We start from the raw sequence: 20,424 nt of genomic DNA, 5'->3' as shown, positions 1-20,424 counted from the left end.
TCCTGAGGTCCCTTCCAACTCTAATATTCTATGATTCTATGATTCAGGGGTACACAGAAGTCCTCCGGGAGGTACATCTATTCACCTAGATATTTGCCTAGTTTTACAACAGGCTACATAAAAACATTAGTGAAGTCTATATAAACTAAAATTTCATACAGACAGTGACGTGTTTATACTGCTCTATCACTGTTTCTCATCCTGGGGATGGTGACCACCAGGGGGTCATGGGCTGAGTTTAAGGGAGGCGCAAGTGCAGGGCTGGCATTAGGGGGTGGCAACCAGGAGTCCCGCAAAGCTACATGCTGAAGCTCAAGTCCTGCCCTCGGGGGCTGAACTTAGGCTCCTGAAAGGGGTACAGTAGGCTAGAAAGGTTGAGAGTCACTGGTCTAGATGAATGAACTGGTCCTGTGACAGTGAATAGAACCGACTGCCATCTAACAGCTGCAGCCAATACTGGTTTGTTTTATAGTGTGGCCCAGCTACTAGGAACTAGACTGTGACCATCAGAACTGGTTCTCTGGTTGACGCTCAGCAAGAGTGACCAAGGAGTGAATGGGCATGAAAACTAAGCTGCACACTTTCCCCTAAAAGTTATGTCTACAGAACATCAAAAGGGTTGTGTGGGGAAGTTTGCATTCCCTGTGACAGCTAGTCAGGGGAGTGACTCACAATCCATCTCCCTATCACGGCCCTAAGAGACCAAAATACTCCCGTGTCTTGCACCAGGACACAGAGACCCAGGAATGAGATCCGATGGTAACTTTAAAGAATAATCATTTCAACTAACTGTATATTTGAATGTGACCATTGGCAAAATAATCCTGCATGAGCAGGACAGACTAGAAGACCTTCCTGGCGTTTCCAATTTATGAGTTGGGTAAACCAGGTAAAATATAACAGAAAGAACATCATGCACACTATCATAAGGTTAAAATACCATTAACACTGTGCCCCTTCAAGCAGTTATACCGGGTATCTGGTAAGAGCTGTTGTGCTATATATTATTCATACATAGCCACATATATAGCTTGCACTGTTGATAACCAAATGTTGCAGTGCTTCTGTCCCAGGAATGATTTTTCTTTTTTTGGTGCCATCAAGTGGCAAAACTGTGAACTTTTGTTTCAAATCAGCAATGTAGCTTGTCTACATGAACATATAGTTTGGAGCAAGCTGGGGTGTGAATCAGGCCAAGCTTGCTGTGTGCATCATTCATATAATTATGATGCACACTACAGTGACGTACATTTTTATAGTGACAACAAAGAACAGAACTCATCCCTCCTGCTCCAAAAGCATAGGCTCTGCTATTTGAGCAACAAGGAATTTCCATTAGCTGCTAGGGGCATAGTGCTGATCATACACAGTCAACTTTTGATTCCACTAAGCAAAGTACAATGTAGCCGGTTCACCGCAACGTTTGATGATGCCCAGTTACATTTGAGACTCTACAGCAGCGCGTTAAAGTATGTGTTTTCATAATGTTTGTCTTTTTTGTGCCCTGGCAGTTAAGCAACCTTATCATTTTAGATGATCCATCTACTGAATTTTCAACTCAAAACTTATTTTGAGGAATCATATTAGACTTGTATTAATAGAAGAGAGTGCCAACTGAAGGAAAAATACACACCTCTAAAATAACATTTAGCTGAAGAACCATTACTTAATAGAACACAAGAAAAATATGGAATGTTGGATCTCTATAATTATGAACAGGTCAAGGAGATTGAGAACACAACAGATTCTTCTGAAAGGAGCTAAATATACTATTCTTGGAACCCAGGTCAATGCATTCAGACAGCAGCCGCTTCAAGTCCAAGAAGAACTTATTCAGATTTTTCAAAACAGAAATCAGAATGAACAAGATTTGCCCTGATGCTGTTTCTGTAGGGCTGATCCACTGTATTGAAGTAAAACATCAGCAGTTGCAGAATCCTATATACAAAATAATCAATGTTTCGATTGGGAGAATTTCTTTAGAATGTATGAATACTGGGTTCAACATTGCAAGGAGGAAAGCTGGTCTTATGGTTAAACACAGTACTAGGAGCCTGGAGTGTTCCTATAAAATAGAGTCCTCCTGAAATAGAAGACACTGTCATGAACTAGACATGTGAAATGACCAGGCAAGGAAAGAAAAATTTTGCTGATGCAAAGAGCTGGATCACTAGCCTTGTCTTGGAGAGCCAGACAAACAGCTTTTCCTGCCATACCTAGCTAATGCACTCATAAATTGGAAACTAATGGCCTTGTTTTCACAGGTACCGAATACCTGCAACTTCCATTGAAGTTAATGGGTGCTTTCAGATAGTTAGCACCTCTGAAAATCAGAGCAGATGCTTCATGCCTGCCTACTGATATTTTTTTATATTTTTAAATATAAACACCTTTTCTTAATTAGTCCATAATAAACCTGTGTTTAATTAAGACAATCTGAAACAGAATTGGTGGCTGCAATCAGGATCAGCAGAGGGAGAGTTATGAGTGTTGCAGCGTGCCAGGTATAGTTACAGATGGCCATAAGGGGACAGGAAGGCAGCCCTAAAGCTGTCTTCAGATGTGGCTGAACCGGGGGAATTCTCCTCCCGCCAGAGAAGGGACATGTAGCGCCCCTTCATGCAGTTCTGGCTCTTTTATGCCAGGTAAAGGGGCCAAAACTGGGGTGATGAGGCTCTCACACTTGAACCTCCTGAATGGGGTGCTGAAACTCCCCAGTGGGCACGTGACAGAGGAGACTGAAACCTTAGGTATAGGGCCCTACCAAATTCACTGTCCATTTTGGTCAATTTCACAGCCAGGTCAGGGTGGGGGGTCACAAGGCTACTGTCAGGGGGTTGTGGGATTGTCACCCTTATTTCTGCCCTGCTGCTGGCAGGGGTTCTACCTTCAGAGCTGGGTAGCCAGAGAGGAGGGCTGCTGGCCACACACACAGATCTAAAGCGAGCACCACAGCAGAACTAAGGGTTGCAGGGTATTGAAGGGCGGCGGGGGGAGGAGGTTACCATATGTCTGGTTTTCCTGGCAGTCTCCTGCCTGAATGAGGGGGCTGACAGCTGGAGCCGCAGCCTTCCCGTGTGGGGGGTTGGGGAGTCGCAGAGCTTCCTTCAGCCGAACAGATTCCCAAAGGTGGGTCTGACCTGACCTGCCCTGGGAGCGGCCCCTGCAGGGGAAGAGGAAGTCTCGTCCCTCCCCGTCCCTGGCCAGGACTAGCAGCCGGAGCCCTACACAGGACAGGAGCTCACACAGCGGAGATCAGATTTCATGGTTGATGCATTTCATGGCTGTGAATTTAATCGTGCCCTACTTATGTAGGAGCAAAATCTGTCCTTGACTGGGAGAACAAATATTTGATAAAGGCTCTTCAATCTAGCAGACAAAGGTATAACACGATCCAATGGCTGGAAGTTGAAGCTAGACAAATTCAGACTGGAAATAAGGGGTACATTTTTAACTGCAAAGGTGATTAATCATTGGAAGAACGTACCAGCAGGAATTCTCAACCCCTAGGTTGCGACCCATCGTTGGGTAACCAGAATGTTTCAAAGGGTCATGAGGCTGGCTGGTCTCAGCACCCCACTCCGGGATTTGCAACCTGGTGCACAAGGTCATAGCCCTGCTCAGATTTGACCCAGCCTCCCTTCTGTTATGGTGATGGGGTCCACCTGGGCCAATTTTGAGTGAGTGGAAGTGCAGTTCCATGAGCAAGCGGGGGGCCAAACCAAACCTGAGTGGTGCTGTGACCTCAAAGGTTGTAATGCCTGGAATGGGGAGTTGAGCCCTGCCAGCTCCACAGGACAGCAGCCAGGAAGGAGAGGAAGGTGTCATGTTCTCTGGTAAGCACCAGCCCCTGGATGCACCCTCTGCCCCACAGCCAGGCAACACCATCTCTAACATACCACCATCCTAGCACCCAGCCCCCCAGATCTTCCTCCACTGGACCCCAGCCCCCTTCTGCCCCCCCAACTCCTACCCCAAGCCCCTGCATTTACACACAGCACCCCAAATCCCCCCTTTACACTGTGTCCACTTTACACTGTGGCCCACTGTGCCACTCTTCCCCCAGACACCTCAGCCCCATACCTTTCCCCCAGCCTCCCACTGCCCCCGAATTCCTTCCCTGTCTCCCTCAGATCCCCCAACTTTTTCCCCACTACATCCCCAATCCCCTGATCTCCCCACTTCATCTCCAGGCCCGCAAATCCCCCCTTACTCTCTGCCACCCATGGGGAGTGGCTGTGTGGTTTTAGGATGGTCTCGGCTCACCACCTCTTCCCCTAGTTGCCAGAGGGGTATAGTCCCAGCTGTTCACATCTGGCAAGAGCATCTGGAACTTTAGCTCCAACCCCTGCCCTTCCCACCCCACCAGATGGACCCCTGAAGGGGGGTGGGAGCATCAAGTCTGGGAGCAACTCAGTCTGGCAATCAAGGTTTACAGATGGTTCCTGAGCCCCAAATTGTTGAGAACCACTAGATTAATGATCACAGTGGTCCCGGTGTGCCCTCTGGCCTTGGAATCAAATTTCTCACCACAGATCACCACCAAGGAAACCGAAGGACTGCAGGGGACACCTACCCACCTGACACACGGGCTGGGCCTAAACACTCATGAGAAGTGGTGAGCACAGACTCAGTAGTTTTGTTGTTTTTTTATGTCCTGCTCTGTAACTCATGTGTGCTTTGAGAGTCAAAGTTACTGTGTGCAAGCCTGTGTTCCTTACTTTACCTGCCAGGTGTCCCCGAAGATCTAAACTATAATCCAAAGCACCTATGCAGGGGACTTTGATGTGTGGGGGTATGCACAAGCAACTGAGGAACCCAGAGCACTGGTTTCAGGGCCCAGGGCAGCAGGACTGCAGAGTCCCACATCCCAAGGAAAGGGTCCCAGAAGCACCTGGGAGGTGGGTGCCTTGAAGGCTCAGAGTTAGAAACAAGTGACTGGACATTGCCCAGACCCAGTTGGCTTGGAAGCATGTGGGATGCAAAGGATTGGTCCAGTTACAACAGACTGCTGACTGTCCAACAGGGGCACTCAGACAGGTCTATAACTAACCTATTGACGAGCGGAGGACCCCAGTAATAGATTGTGAACTCCAAAGAGGCCACAGAGGCAGCACAGAGATGTGAATTAAAACTGCTATGCAACTGGATTAAGCTTTTATAGATAAATAAATCCATACAAAAATCACGTTAGTCAGAAATGGAAATAGTTCATATTACTGTGGCCATGTACATAATGGAGAATGAAAGGAAAAAGGAAGTCAGTCTGGGTCCACAGTAGACTAAGTACCAGACTGGGTGTCAGGAGACTTTTCCTGACTCTGCCCATTGACTCACTTTGTGGCACTGGGCAGGGCACTTGGCATCTTTGTGCCTCAGTTTCACCATTTATAAAATGGGGCTATGAATGCTTAACCTTTTTTCAGTGCTGTGAAATGTATGGCTTAAAAAAAGCTATGAAAGAGCTAAGCATTTTCCCCACCCTCTTTTTGCAAAATGGAACCATACTGTGAAGTATTTCTACTGAGAGTACCCTCCATGATGTGATGAAATATAGGTTTTTAAAATTACTCACTAAAAACTCATCCCGGATAAAGAACTTGGCTCTTGTGACTTTGGGATCTTCTCCTGCATCTGGTGTTGCTGTTTAATTAAAAATAAATTATATCAGATAAATGAAATAAATGAGCAGATATTTTGTATATATAATAATAGATGGAATAAATAAGAGAGTCCTTCACTATAGGAATTAAAAATGATATGCTTACAGTACATTCACAATCAGTACTTCCAAAAAGTAAGAATGCTTTAAACCATCTTAAATAAACAAACTTCTGAGTATTTCACAGCTTTTTATGGGCAACGGCTCCTTGGATAAATTGGATAACCACTAACTTGATTGTAAGACCCTACAAATAATTGTGGCCCCCGCCCACCCTCATTTCCATCGCTTTACTCACATGAATAGACAAGACATGGATCAACATTTGGATTTAACTTGATACCATATGCTGATTAGAAAAACAATGTTTAACAAGACAGCGCCTCTTACGTGTGTCACACAATGAAGCTACTACATATAGTAATTTGACTTTAGAAATCATCATCAACAAGATTTTACCTTTCTTTACTAGTAAATTTGTTCCTTTTTAAATGATTTAAATATTTTTCACACTACAAACTATTTATAATTAGAAAATATTTTTCATTGTCAAATACTTAGATTTTCCTAACAACCCCCAGCATTTAGTAACAGGAAAACAGTGAAACGTGAAAACAGCAATTCAGTAGTTAAACGTTCTGTTGCTTTCATATTTGTTGACAAAGTTTTGATGCCGAAGACCATTTCTTATATAGGTAAGGCCCTACTTGAATCGCAGGATGATTGTCAAATAATTGCAGCTAAGTTGTGGACAAGACATGGAAAATTGTGGAAAAATAATAATGGACCTTTATTAATTACTGTAATGTGGAAAAGCCAGATAAGAACTATCTGTTTAAGAAAAATGTGTGGGAATAATATAAACACTCAAGTATTATGTTATGCCTGCTAATATTTTTGATAACCAAACATTTTGCTACAACTATATTACAATAATTAATGCACAGAGCTGACAGATGCTCTGTGGGATGTGGCACTGACAGCTGGAGCCCCACCACTGTCAGCTTAGATAAATGGGGTTCTACTGTACTAATGGGGAAAAAAGTGTGTGTTGCACACCTCAAATGTACACAAAATTGTGGACTGTGTAAAGTAAGATAATTAAAATCAAAGTTGTGGTGGAAGCCTAATATTGCAGGATCCTCAATTTCTGCAATATTGCAAATTAAGTTGGGCCTTATGTATAAGGTGTTTTTTCAGCCCCAAGTTAATAGGGCACTTAATGTGCTTAACTCTGCATGTGAGTAATCCCCATTGATTTCAATGAAACTACTCATGTGCTTAAGTATCTTGCTGAATTGGGGCCATACTGATCAAATTAATGTTCTTGTTTGGTACTGGAAATTCATTCTCTAGACCACGTGTCAACTCTTAGTTTTGGGTGCAGAATTCATTTAATCCTGAAATAAGCAATGAAGTGAAGAAACAACCTAGGTATATTTTACTTCATTCCCCTCCACCCCACCATAAGTTTGTACTTAACAAGATACCTGATCAGATGTTTACAAATAGAATAGGACAAAGAACAGGAGTTTTTAGGATACAAAAATGTGTTTTTCACTCCTATTTATAGCAGTGATGGAAAGTAGTTATTGGGAGGATAACACACAGGCTATTATAGTTCACTTCTGTTCTCCCTGAAGTCAAGGAGCAGGACCAGTCTGTTATAAGTATTACAATGGTTTGACTAAATAAAGCCAGACATAATTAAAGACAAATGACATGAGTAATTAAAATGAAAACAAAAAAAATGTTGTGTCATTTGATGTTTAGCTCTAAGGCTGTACACTCCATTTTTTGAAGCTCTTGGTGAAACCAAATCAATGAACTTGAGATATTATACTTTACTTCTTACTTTTGATTCGTGGCTTGATTTACTCCACAAATTAACCCAAGCTTTGAGGGAAAAAAGGCCTCTTCTTAAAATCTTCATCTGGACTATGTTTGATCAAGTCAGTCCCAAATTAAGCTAGATTTTAAGGAATGAAAGCCTTTTCCACCTCCCACTCCCTTTTGAAAAATGATGTGGTGGACAGCCTTGGAAATTCCAGAGTAGAATGAAAGCATTATACTTCTATATTCTATATCATTATTAATAGTAAGCCATAAATGAAAACGTTTTGACTCTTTTACTGATTGGTTTAAAAACCTATCTGTCAGGGGAATGGTTATGTGACTAAAGCACAGTGCTAGGAGTCAGGAAATACAGGTTTTATTCCTTATTCTGCCACAGATTTAACTGTGATTTTGGGCAAGTAACAGTCCCTCCATTTCTTAGCTTCCCCAGAGATAAAATAAGGATACTTCCCTATCTCACTGGGCTGCTGTGAGAACTGAATTGATACTTGCAGAATGCTATAGAAGTGAAAAGCATTCATATATTTTCAAAAATAATCTGAAATCCAACCCTTGCCCATCTTTCTGGCATTAGGACTTTCAATATTTATGTACATATTAGAAACTTAGTTCTCTGTTCAGTTTCTCTGCATGGTCTCTTTGGTGAAGGTGCCTTGGTCCAAATTTATGAATACTGTGAATTACAAGTCTAACAATAAGTGTGTGTGAATGCAGAACTGTAGTAAATCTTAGCTTAGTACTTACCCAGAAAGTAAACCTCAAAGAGAGAAGGAGTTTGATTCTGTGTGTTGCACTTCCATGAGGTGCAGCACAGAAGCTCAGTCCAGGCAGAAGGAGAGGATGGCCAAGGTGGGGGAAGAGCAAAGTGGCTTTATTTCATCTTTGTGCTCCCTGGAATCTGAGCTGCAGTGCAGCCCAGAACCCCAGTAGAGCCATCCATTATGGCCACACTTCCACCCATGATCGATCCGCCCCCACCTTCTTACACTGGGGCTTGTGAGGAGGTAGGCTAGGGCTCTTTAGGTGGTCATACTCAGTGCCTATGCCTAGGGAACTCTTCCCTGGCCAGCTGTTAATAGCTCTGATATGCTGCCAGAGGGGACAAAATCTGTCCTCCAGACTTTACTATTCATACCAAAGGGAAGGCTTTTCCCAAGTTAAGTTTTCCCTTTGTGCGTGTACATCCATGCATCTTATCTTTTCACAGTGGTGTATCATCATTTTGATTGAAAGAATCTGTGTGCTCTGTAGTACTTGTGAGAACAAGGATTATGCCTGCTACTTTAATCCCAAGAGTTATGAAATCTTACCATCATCAGGTACAGTGTAACGCACATATTCAGGAAAGTAATCTTCAATTTTAGATTTCCCTGCCAAGACCTTTTCAGCCAGCATGTCCTGTTTGTTCAAGAACAAAATGATAGAAATGGTCCGTAGCCACCTGTGAAGAACAAACCAGATGTTGATGCCAACTCTAACACATTCATCGGACAACTATTTCACAAAGGAAATCTTAGTGGGCTATTCCTATTTTGTGTGGACTGCGAGCTGCTTTTAATCAAGTTTAAAAAAAAACCAAAACAAAACAAGCTGAACTAATAATTCAGTTATCTTGAATTCACACCCACACTGGCTGATATATCAATAGTGTTTAAAATATATTAAATGCTTATGAAGGGAACAAGTTTAAAATATTGTTTTATAGATTAACCGTTTGCTACCAAATCAGGAAACATGAACCCTAGGCATCAGAGTGTTAGCATTTTCTAAAAACATAGTAAAAAATTAATACTAGTGCACCATATCATGTAAAGATGTGCTTGGTTCTACTAAAGCAACAGAGAAATATTGGAAGTTACCTATCCTTCTTATACATTTTTCATACAAATTGCTGTCTCTGAACGGATCAACTGACCATCCAGACCAGAATCCTACTTCTGACAGTGGCCTATATTGTACCTGATAAATCAGGGGAAGTAAACCCCATTCTGCCCCAATAATGTACCAGACTATTATTGTGACAATAAACCATTGCGGTCTGTGCTAAAAATTCTTCCTGACCTGGTCTGGCAATCACCTCACGCCCTGGAGCATAAAGATAGATACATCAAGCCTTGTAACTTCTCATTATCTTACATTGCACATCATTTTTACTTATCAATTAGGAATCTATTCAAATTGCTATCTAGTTACCATATCCATCATTTACACAGACTGCAACATTAGTGCAATCTAGAAGAAAGCTACAATTAGATTAGATAGCTATTTTAACAGCTACCACAGTTTCTCTAATTACACAATCATCATGCAATACAACCTTGTAACTTCACACTTTGGGTAAAGAGCAAACTCCAAATTTCATACTTCTCTCCCCACAGATTTTGGAGTTGCCTGAAATGATGGCTGGCAAGATTTTGTGGCTGTACTAGGGATGGGAAAAGAAATGTGACATCATGCTGTCAGCTGGACCTATCATGGAGCCCCATGTCATATGCTAACCCTGACCCAAACTGTGGCTAAAGTTTTTAAACAGGGCTACTTGCTTATAACTGGGTGCAGTCCCACTGGACTTGTTTTCAGGGGGCGACTCTTAGGACAGATGCTGCCTGTATGCTCTTGTGGTATTGAGACTGGTGCCATGAACGTGTATGAAGTTGGCTGCTACTACTGCTACCATATTGCTGTGATGAGAGGACATCCTCAGTGTATCTGCTCCCACCTGAGGGGGAGATGGAGCTGAAATATGAGAACATCCTGATCTTCCCCACTCAAACACAGCGATGGCAGAATTGGGTTTCACTTGCTTCCTTAGCTGGGCTTAACACTAGAGGAACACAGAAATGGTGGCAGCTCTTGAGACCAGGCTGTTGACCTTTCCAAAGCCCTCTTCACTCCCTCCCTGAATCTAGAAGCTTCTTGTGGGCCATTTGGCCTGTTGGCTTCTTGTTCAATTCCACGATCCTATTAGAACACTGAGAAACTGACATGGTCTTGTCTCTGCAGCAGCAGCTCTGTATGGTAAGTACAAGAGCCCTGTTTCAGGGCCATAGAGGGTGTTGGGGAAGGGTTAGTGCAGTAGGTGGTGCTTCAGGATTGGTTAACAGGGAGCACTCTGGTCCTGTCGACATTTTCTAAACAAAACAAACAAACAAAAAAATCTAATACTTAGCAATGGGGCCTTCTCACTAGTGAGGCATCATTGTATGCACTCATGTACATGCTCACTAGCAACTTAAAGTGGCAACGTTTTTTCTAGTTGGTAAGGAAAGATATTTTGTTTGAAATTTCTATAAGATACTACAGAGATATTGATAACAACAGATAGAAAAAGGACTTGACTGAGTCTTTTAAATCATTAGCTTATGTTTACATAATTAATGCTTGAACAAAGCTTAGAAAAATTAAGTGCTAAGTTTTGTTATTACTGACTACATTAACACTCCAGAAAGAGATTTACTTTTTTTACCTATTGTTCCAGATACTTTTGAAGAGATCCAGGGATTCCCGTAGTCTGTTTGTGTTGTTGTCTTCCCTTATTACCATGTTGTAGCTGCTACAAGCCACAACAAAGATTATAGCAGTGACATCTTGGTGGAAAACACAAAAGAAAAAAAAATAAAGAAAACAGACTGTTTCATATATTCCAAACAGGCTCAACATTGTAATATTTCATGCAGCCACACAAAAGCGCCACACAACTTCCTCTGCAATGCATGCTCTAATTTAAGTTGGAAGACATTATATATAATATTGGGTTCCTTTATTAATGTCACATGGTGATGTGCAATTTTAATCCATGTTCAAATGACATTGTTTTGCTTTAAACACCTCATTTGGTGAAATAAACTTAAGAGAAGATGCATTGAACTGATAAAATAATACAAAATACACAGAAGTTTTTGAAAAATGGGACTGACTTAGTTAAGTTTAGTGTTCAAAAAAAAATTCTAAGACCAGTACAGAAATTATCCCATCAGAGAACAGATTCAAACTAAATATGTGGTGCAGACTCACCATTAAAACATTGGATCCATTTTCTTCTTTCATCTCTCTGGCCACCTACATCAAACATGCTGTTAAAAAGCCATAGGATGTTATATCATTTGTGTGCACTAGGAAAGTCACATGAAGCATGCAGGGTTAGGGTTCAGTTTAAAATGTGTGACAGATTCCAGGGCAATAGCAAAGAAATACTGCCTGAAGGGCAGAAGAGTTCCTGAAATGGTGTTGCACGTCATGGAGATATATAATTCTATCTTCCCTGCTCTTCCACTGAATTGCTATAGACCAGGGGTCGGCAACCTATGGGAAGGGGCATGCCAAGTCTTCCCCTGCCCCTCTCCCATGTGCCATGGGCCCAGCACCCTGACTTACCAGGTGTTCGGCCACAGTGGTGGCAGCGGGGTGTGTGTGTGTCTGTGGGCCCTTCTCCTGCTCTCTCCCTTCCCTGCCCCCCGCTGTGTGGGGGGGAGGAGGGGGCAGGAGAGGGAGGAAGGCTGCCTGGCCCCTGTGCGTCCAGGGTCCCCACGGTCCCCTCCCAGCAGGGGGCTGGAGGAGGGGCTGGGAGGACGGGAGGCTGAGGGGCCGGCTGGTTTGGCATGCCACTGGCCCTGGCCAAGAACTGCTCCAGGCCCCAAGCAGGGCCACACAGTGGCCGCTTCCCCCTTCCAGCCCTGGCCCAACGGTGCCCTGCTGGCCAGAGCCGCGCTGCTCCTGGTGCAAAGCAGGGCTCCCCCCCTGCTTTACATTGGCTCCGGGCAGGGCACTACTGGGCCTACCTGGAAGAGGGGCAAGGCTGGAAGGGGGGGAGCGGCCACCGTGCAGCCCTGCTTGGGGCTGGGAGCGGTGCAATTCCGGCCAGCAGGGCACCGCTGGGCCGGGGTTGGAAGTGGGGAGCAGCTGCCACACATCCTTGCTTGGGGCTGGGAGTGGCGCGGCATGCCGCTCAAAATCATTGCATGTGCCACCTTTGGCACATGTGCCACATGTTGCTGACCCCAGCTATAGAGAGAGACTTTTCCTGCAGGAGAAATATATTTTTAAGCCTCTAGAAATATATGTGGTTGAGGTTTCGTGTGAGGCACTTTTATAGGTTTGCGGTCAAAATGTTTGGACCTGCCAAAAGCACAAGTTTCAGAATATTTCCACTACTCAGTGGGGAAGGTACAATTCAGAGGTACAATACTGATAAAATATTTTGGTTAAAAATAATAACTACAGGCAACCTGATGATGTGTATGAAAAAATGATGGGCATTTTAATAGGGAAACAATGTAGAACCTCAAAACCCATAAATTACAGCTCTTCAGAATATGAAGGAACTTAATTCTTTGGGCCCAATTCTTCAAACCCTTACTGATGCAAATATTCCCAATGAAGTCTGCAAGATCAACTCCAAAGAAAGTGCTGTCTAAATTGACAAAGTTATATAAACATTATTAATTAAATAATAAGTAATGTCCACCACAGATACACCCCAAAATAGAGAGATATTAGTGGACACTACTACAGTTTTCAGCTTTCTTTTCTTTTTGAATAAAAGCCAATTACACTATGTCCTTTAAAAAAAAAAAGTGGTTGGAAGACCGCCCACAGCTATAACATAAACGTGTGAGGTGGTAACATCTGAATCAAATGGCTCAAATTAAGTACAATAATCATAAATGATTACTAACACACTTACTGAAAATTTACTTTATCTACTTGAAATCTTGTTTCAAAAATCCCTGATGTCAAAACTCTGCATCTTAACAGATCCTGGAAATAAGAAAATAGAAACAGATATGTGACATTTTTACCTCCTTATTTTGATTTGAAAAGCATGGAATATTCCTTTATATGAAAACCCTTGATGTTTCGTTTAATTAAAGTAAAATCTAAATTGTTTATAAGTGTCTATCTGCAGATTATACACATAATCAGTATACAAATTAAATATCATAACTAGTTTTGCCCACAATCTTGTCTTTGAAGGAGCAGGGAGATGTCCAACATTTTCATCCATTTAAGCACATACTACTGAAGTCTGTTACTGAGGATTGTATGAAGTTTCACATGTGAGATGGATACTGTGTTTTAAATTATATAAAAATAAGTTAAAAATGTCAGGTTGCAAAGTCAAGCACTCAAAAGTTAGGAAATGTCAGTTACAGTTGTCTGTGCAACCTTAATTCTGCCCACTTATGCACTGAATTAGATAGGAGTCCTATTGAAAAATAGTATGTGATAATGTAATTAAAGATTGTATCATAATAAATAAAGGGGCAGAATTAAGGTCAGAGCACAGCTGTAAACCTGGCATTTCCTATCTTTTGAGTATTACATAACTTTGCAAAATAAATAATGTTTTAAACATAGTTTTTAATGTAATTTCCTAGGGATTTTTAAAGAAAAAAATATAACCCCCCCCCAAACTATGTGCAACGGTAACAACCACTTTATCCTTATCATCAGGACTTGAACACTGAACTTTCCACTACTGCAGCCCAGACTGCTATGACTTGAACTACAGAACTAACAACAGTAGGTGGCAGCAGAAGATGGCTGTTTTCCCAGAGGTGGGAAGAAGCCCTGTCTACCTCTTTCTCTTTTTCTTCTCTTCCTGTCTGCGAATTGGGGGAACTCCTGTCCCACGTGCTGCCCTTGGAAGGTGGCATGAGTTGCTGTGGCCAGGGACTGGTTGGAGCAAGCCTGACTCAGCTCTCTCACCCTCCCATCACCCCCGTGAGTTAAGAGAGCTTCAAGCCCACTTGTGGTGCTACCAGATGGAGAGGGGTAGGGAAATGGGCTACTGGGGCTGTGTACTGAGTCTGGGAGGGAAGTCCAACTTGATCTCTTTCTCTCCCCCAAAACACCCACTGCTACAGTTGCTCTGAAAAGTTATCAGACACCACCCAGTAAAGTCTCTTGGCAGCAGGAGCCCAGCCTCAGAACATCTGTATGTTTAGTTATTCTGGCATCCTGCCAACATTTTCCTGAAGAACGCAAGTAATAGAGGTGAAATGGTGATTTTTACAAGTTCTCTCTCAGCAAAACCTGAATGCAATTGCATGGGACAAAGACACATTTCTCCCTTCCAAATATCAAAGGCCTTTTGCAAACATTGGAGGTGTGAGAACCGCTCCAATAAAAAAAATCCCAGAACATAACTTTCCACTTTATATAGGAGCAAGTGTTTGGCAACCTAAACATGGTAGCCTGGCTACAATAAAGCCATCAGGAATGGCAGCACACGGTACAGAAAATCTCCAGAGGAACGAATGGGCCTAAGGAGCTGATGAAACCAAAGAGAGACTCCCTCTTGGCCTATGTCTCCCCAGTGGCACCAGGAAGCTTGAGGCAGAAGTCAGGTCATGATTTCAAAGAATGAGAGTTTAAGTTTTATGAAGGTTAACCTGCTCTGAAACTGCCTTCCAGTCGAAAAGTCAGCATTTTATCAGGCAGTTTTAGTAATCTGTTGCTTGCATATTTCATTTCTATTTTATATTCGCTCTGCTGTATGATTTTTGCCTTGTGAATATTGTTTATAAATACTATAGTTATAATTTCTTTTTCCTGCCGTCTATTTCAGGATTTACTCTCTCGAAGCATCTGGATAATTTTGTGATTAAGGCCCTCAACTGGGACTGAGGAAACCCAGATCCCATTCCTCCCTCTGCCCTAGACTTCCTGTGTGACCTTTGGTAAATCAATTAATCTCTCTGTGCCTCAGTTACCTGTAAAACGAGATGATACTTTCTATCTCCCACCCCTTATATGGCTATTTATACAGCGAGCTTTCCAAAGCAGCATACTCTTTTACAATGCGTATGTGGGACCTAGCACAATCGGGCCCCGAATGTCAGCTGGGACCTGTAGGTGCTATCATAACACAAGTAACGAAAAAAATGCAAATATTTTAGCCTACATCATTTGAGGGCTAAACGGACATAGCACCAATGCATATAGGAGAGCAGTATGTGACTGACAGGCAAATTTTTGGTGTCCATGCTGGAAGGTTTCTGGGTGCCTTAACAAAATATAATGAAACAATTATATATATATATATAAAAAAAAAAAAGGGCAGCATATGCCTAATGTAACTTTCAGTAGCTGCAGAGAAGGAAGGTCACTCTGAAGGCTGATCCTAAAATATAAGGTTTTAACATTTAAATGCATATACATCTGGTTATTTAAACCCAAGTGCCCAGTCCCAATTGAATAAGCAACAAATTTGTTCTAGCTTCACAATGGTGCAAATGATACAATAGATCCATATGATGCACCTGTGCCCCAACATGACACTAATGCCAACCTGCAGTCCCACAAACAAAGCCTAAATAAAAAGGCGTTCGTTATCTATGGGAAATGGGTGGTGGCTGGAGGTAAAGGGGAAAGAAAATAGAAATCCTTCCCCTTCTAGCACGTTTATGACCTAATGGATCTGCAGTGCAAACAAACTCATTAGGTATGCTTCCACCATAGCTGCTTCCTCCTACACTCTAATGTAAGTAGCCACCACAGAGCTCTAGTTCTGCCACACGCAGAAGTGCAGAGTCCCCAATGCATCACTTCTCTCCTATTGCCACCACAGTAGAAATTAAACATTTCTTTTACATATGGAAACTTGCCCAGGAAAGCTCAGGCATCTCTGTTAGTGCCCAAACACTGTGTTTGGGGGAGACAGAATGGGAAGTACGGAGGAACAACAGATGGATCATAGGAGCAACAACAGCACTCTCTGTATTAATCTAGCTGGTTCCACTGAAAGGGCGCTCTAACATATTTTTAACTGGAATATTTCACTATCTCCTTAGAGTGCTGGCTGTAGTACTGCACTGGATTCAAGAATTATGTGGTGTGCCATACTTCTATGAAATGTCAAATGCAGCTGAGATTAAAGTAATGTTTCCATAAAGTGTTCATGTAAATGCAGTTCTATTCTCTTCCCACAAAGGAAATTATATTACAGCAGAAATTACTAACTTTCAAAATAGGTACCCTAATTCACACATTACCTCTTCAGTTTCACTCACCTGGTCTGTAGGTGTATAGTCAACCAGACTGACGCTGTCAATTCTTTCTAGAAAGCTAGAATCAAAAACACACGCACTTAGAAAACCTTGAAGACTACAATTTCCATTACCTTTTCAATTTTAGATTCTAGACACTTATAAAAGATGGATTCAAGGGTTAAGACCTAAGCCTAACAATTTATTTACTTTGATCGAGTATATATTTTCTGTCTCTAACCCACCATTTGCCCAGTCTTTGTTTCAATATTTTGCTTCATACTTACCATCAGGCCACTAATAAGAAAAATGGGATAAAAGTAAATAAGAATTTTGTAAAAGTTCATTAAATCAAAATATTGGTTTAAATCCACAATGCCTCATATGAGATAATGCATCTATGTAACAGTTGTTCCATCTGTCAAGTTGTTCAGACCTAAAATTTAGATTTTGTTTTTAAAAAAGTGGGGGAGAGGTTTGTTGTATTTTATAAACAAGCCTATTTTTAAAATAACATCAATTTTAATAATCTACTGTACGGTGTTAATAAGAAAATGTACATAAGTAAGGAAATTGTAAAAAACCTTCTTCTTCTTCGAATGTTTGCTCATGTCCATTCCACTATAGGTGTGTGCACGCCTCCGTGCACGATTACCCGGAACTTTTTTCCCCTTAACAGATCCTGTAGGGCCGGCTTCGGCTTTGGCTATGGAGTCCCAAATGTTATAATTGTATCTCCCCAGCAATGCCTGCTGGTTGTTGATTCTGAGTTGACGATTGGCTGTGGAATAAATCTTTCTTCCAAACAAGTCCAGCTTCTTAGTGTTCTTGTTTTTAGGCATCAAACTTGCCTGTCCCTGGCTGTTCTGCTTGTTTGCCACAGCCACACCAAGGATCCACAGAGGTGGGAAAGCAGGTATTCATATTCCTTGGTTGGAACATAATATTTATTCTTGGCCCCTTTGGATATTGGCAGCAGGGAGGATAGGGTCTGTCAAAGGGCTTTAACAACCTTCAACACCCCATCGTGCACCGGCAACATGACTTTAGCCAGTGTTGCAGCCACCAGGATGTCAAAGAGGCCATCTGTAGGCTCTGTGATCTCCTCAGCCTCCACGCCCTTGTTGGACGCGATCCTTTTAAGGAGTTCTTGGTGGGCCCGAAAGTTATCTGGAGGTATTGGGGAAGCTAGGCCGACCACTGTCTCATCCAGGCATGAAGAGTTGCCTCTTCCTCTTCTAGGGGAGCTGTCTCTACCTCCTGGTCCCACGACTCGGTACCAGTATTGGATCCTGTGTCTGGGTCCCGCACCGGGCTGGTTGGTGCTGGAGAGAGCTGTTTTCCGGCTGCTGAGGACTGGAGAGAGTAGGGTGCTGGTGCCACCAGGATCCCCCATGGGTTCCAGTTTGGCCACTGGTCAGGCCATTGTCCTTCAGGCCAGGCACCTGCTGCTGGGCCTGCACCTAATGGTGGTATGCCCACTGATCTTTGTTTTTGAGACCAGTGACTGGGATCTCCCCCTACAATTCTTAGGAGGACAGTTCCTCCCTCAGAGACCGTGGTGGAGCTGATGGTGGCTCCTCCTATTGGCTGCAGTGTGGAATCAGGGAGCGGTGCTGGGAAGATTCCTCTGAGCATTGGAAGGAAGTGGTGCTGAGATGGTGATATGTGATGAGGTGTCAGGCTGCGTGATACCAGGGATCGGTGCTGGGAGTCTGGCAACCATTGCTATGCTACCAGTGACCGGTGCCACAAGGGCGATGACCGGTACCAGGGAGACTGAGACCAGCAATACATAGCTGGGTAAGTCTCTCCTCTGGAGTGGAGACCGGGAGCGCAGTGCCAGGGACCTTTGTGTCTGGGGCGGAGACCTTTGACATGGTGCCAGAGATCTTGGCTAAGGTGTTGTGGACCGGTGCTGAGATGGGGAATGGCGCTGGTTGACTGACCATTGCAGTAGCCCCATGGTGGGTTTACCCCTACAGACAGGTGCCTTTACCGGCTCCAGTGCTGAGGGTAAGGCCAGAGGAGCGGAGGGCACTGGGAGGGCCATCAAGTCCCTGGCCTCTTGAAAGGCCTCCGGTGTTGAGGGCACCGTTAGGTGGAGGGCCCCCCTTCCGCTTCCAGGAATTGAGGGTGGCTCCCTCAAAGAGCTTTCAGCCCTGGGAGGAGAGGTTGGCACTTGCCACTCTGGGGCAGGTGACTGGCCCAATGTGGGTCCTTTCCCTGACCCCACCTTCTGATCCCTCTTTGGCGTGGGGGAATGGCGTAAATCAGCGCACTGTTTCTTTTGCCACTTCTTCAGCACCAGCAGTGTCAAGAAGGGCTTGGTGCTGATGGGGTGCTCCGCACCAACGCTGAAGAACTCAGCACCAAGTCTGATTGGGAGGGTTCTGAGGCTGGTCTGAGTGCTGCCTCCATTAACAGAGCTTTTGGGTGAATGTCCCGGTCTTTCTCAGTCCGCAGCCTGAAGCCCTTGTAGTTAGTTATCTCTCATGTGTGTTTCCCCTAAACACTTTAAACAACTATCGTGAGGGTCATTAAGTGGGAAGGGTCTGTGGCAAACAGAACATGGTTTGAAGCCTGGGGATCGGGGCATGCCCCGTCACTGAGCTAACATTCCCGATAGGACAACTATCTCTAACTTACTAACTAACTAACTAACCCATTAACAACTATTTACAAGAACTATCAACAACTATGTATGAAAGAACCACTAGGCACTTGCGAATGCAAGAGAGAAAGTCGTTCCAACAACTTTACGGGCAGAGAAGAAACTGAGGGGGCACAGCACCAGCAGTGCCTCATATACTGCTGCATGAACATGGGGCTCCAGAGGGCGCCAAAGCCGGCTCTACTGATAACACTAAGGCAAAAATCTCCGACAGCCATCCATGAGGGCGTGCACACACCGAACACAGGTGAGCAAGCACTTGAAAAAGAACTTAGATACAATAATAATCAGGGAATTCCATAGTCACGAAGCCATTTTTAAATGTGTACATTAAAAATATTAAGAATAACAGCAGTGTATTTTATGCTTTAATGGAATTAGCTACCCATGATCTGTACTGAACAAAATACAGCATTGTATGACGATCATCATCAGCTTGCCATATCAAGCAGCAATCACATAATTAGTATCTAATAAATCAGTATTTGTTGCTACAAGAGCTTGGCATAATCTCAGTTTCTTCACAGAATGTTAACCTTTTAAAGTACGACTAGCAAATTTCCCCTGGTTTCAGTATTTTAGAACTGAACATTTGTACATTTTTTTCAAATATAACTCCCTCCCAAATAAACACCTAATATTATTCTTTGCAGAGAGAAAAATTCTTGAATACCCTGCATATAAATTACCTACTCGGTTAATTATCATCATATTGGACTATAACTTTGACAACCAAATAAGTGCACTGCTTTTTCAAGTAATGGATTCCAGAAATGAGGAGATATGGAGCTAACATTATATTACTAAACACACAGGCTCCTCTTCCATCACAATATTAAACACATTAACTTGAACCGATTTTCTAAAATTGCTTTCCATAGAACATTAATTTCTAGTAGTCCTCAAGTACCTTCTATTAATTGCCTCTTGTTGAAATTTACATTTTGCAGGTGTACATCATAGAATACTAAAGATACAAGATGCAAAATTCAGATTTGATATGCTTAAAATGTGAGAATTCACTCCACCCTTATTAATCCTTACATCAGTGATATCAGAATAATGAAAATGCAATAGAAAACCAGTAAAAATTGATATAATTTTTTCTCTTTGTACAGGTCCATGCACACAACCTACATCATATGTAAAGCTAAGTAAACGGAATTAATTTCTACTGTATTTTTGTATCTACAGTATTGACAAATCCTTTATTTGTGCATATTATCAACAAACATACATTT

The 20,424-nt window shown here is 42.8% G+C and overlaps 1 protein-coding gene across 4 annotated transcripts in view; it reads right to left on the bottom strand.

The window, feature by feature from the left end:
- The window catches only part of GNAL (G protein subunit alpha L), a 304,035-nt gene that overhangs the window by 1,818 nt on the left and 281,793 nt on the right, over nucleotides 1-20,424 (bottom strand). For all 4 annotated transcript variants that reach the window (XM_067547866.1, XM_067547888.1, XM_067547882.1 and 1 more), the window contains 6 exons: nucleotides 16,534-16,588; nucleotides 13,203-13,276; nucleotides 11,534-11,592; nucleotides 10,986-11,106; nucleotides 8,830-8,960; nucleotides 5,576-5,643 (listed from right to left, as the gene is read on the bottom strand). In XM_067547866.1, coding sequence (XP_067403967.1) covers nucleotides 5,576-5,643; nucleotides 8,830-8,960; nucleotides 10,986-11,106; nucleotides 11,534-11,592; nucleotides 13,203-13,276; nucleotides 16,534-16,588 — 508 coding nt within the window. The remainder of the gene's footprint in view (nucleotides 1-5,575; nucleotides 5,644-8,829; nucleotides 8,961-10,985; nucleotides 11,107-11,533; nucleotides 11,593-13,202; nucleotides 13,277-16,533; nucleotides 16,589-20,424) is intronic.

This window comes from Emydura macquarii, unplaced genomic scaffold (genome assembly GCF_026122565.2).
Source record: "Emydura macquarii macquarii isolate MOO-44397 ecotype Brisbane River unplaced genomic scaffold, CSIRO-AGI_Emac_v2 contig_212, whole genome shotgun sequence".
In the NCBI taxonomy this organism is placed as follows: Eukaryota; Metazoa; Chordata; order Testudines; family Chelidae; genus Emydura; species Emydura macquarii.
This window is presented reverse-complemented; position numbering and strand designations above follow the sequence as displayed.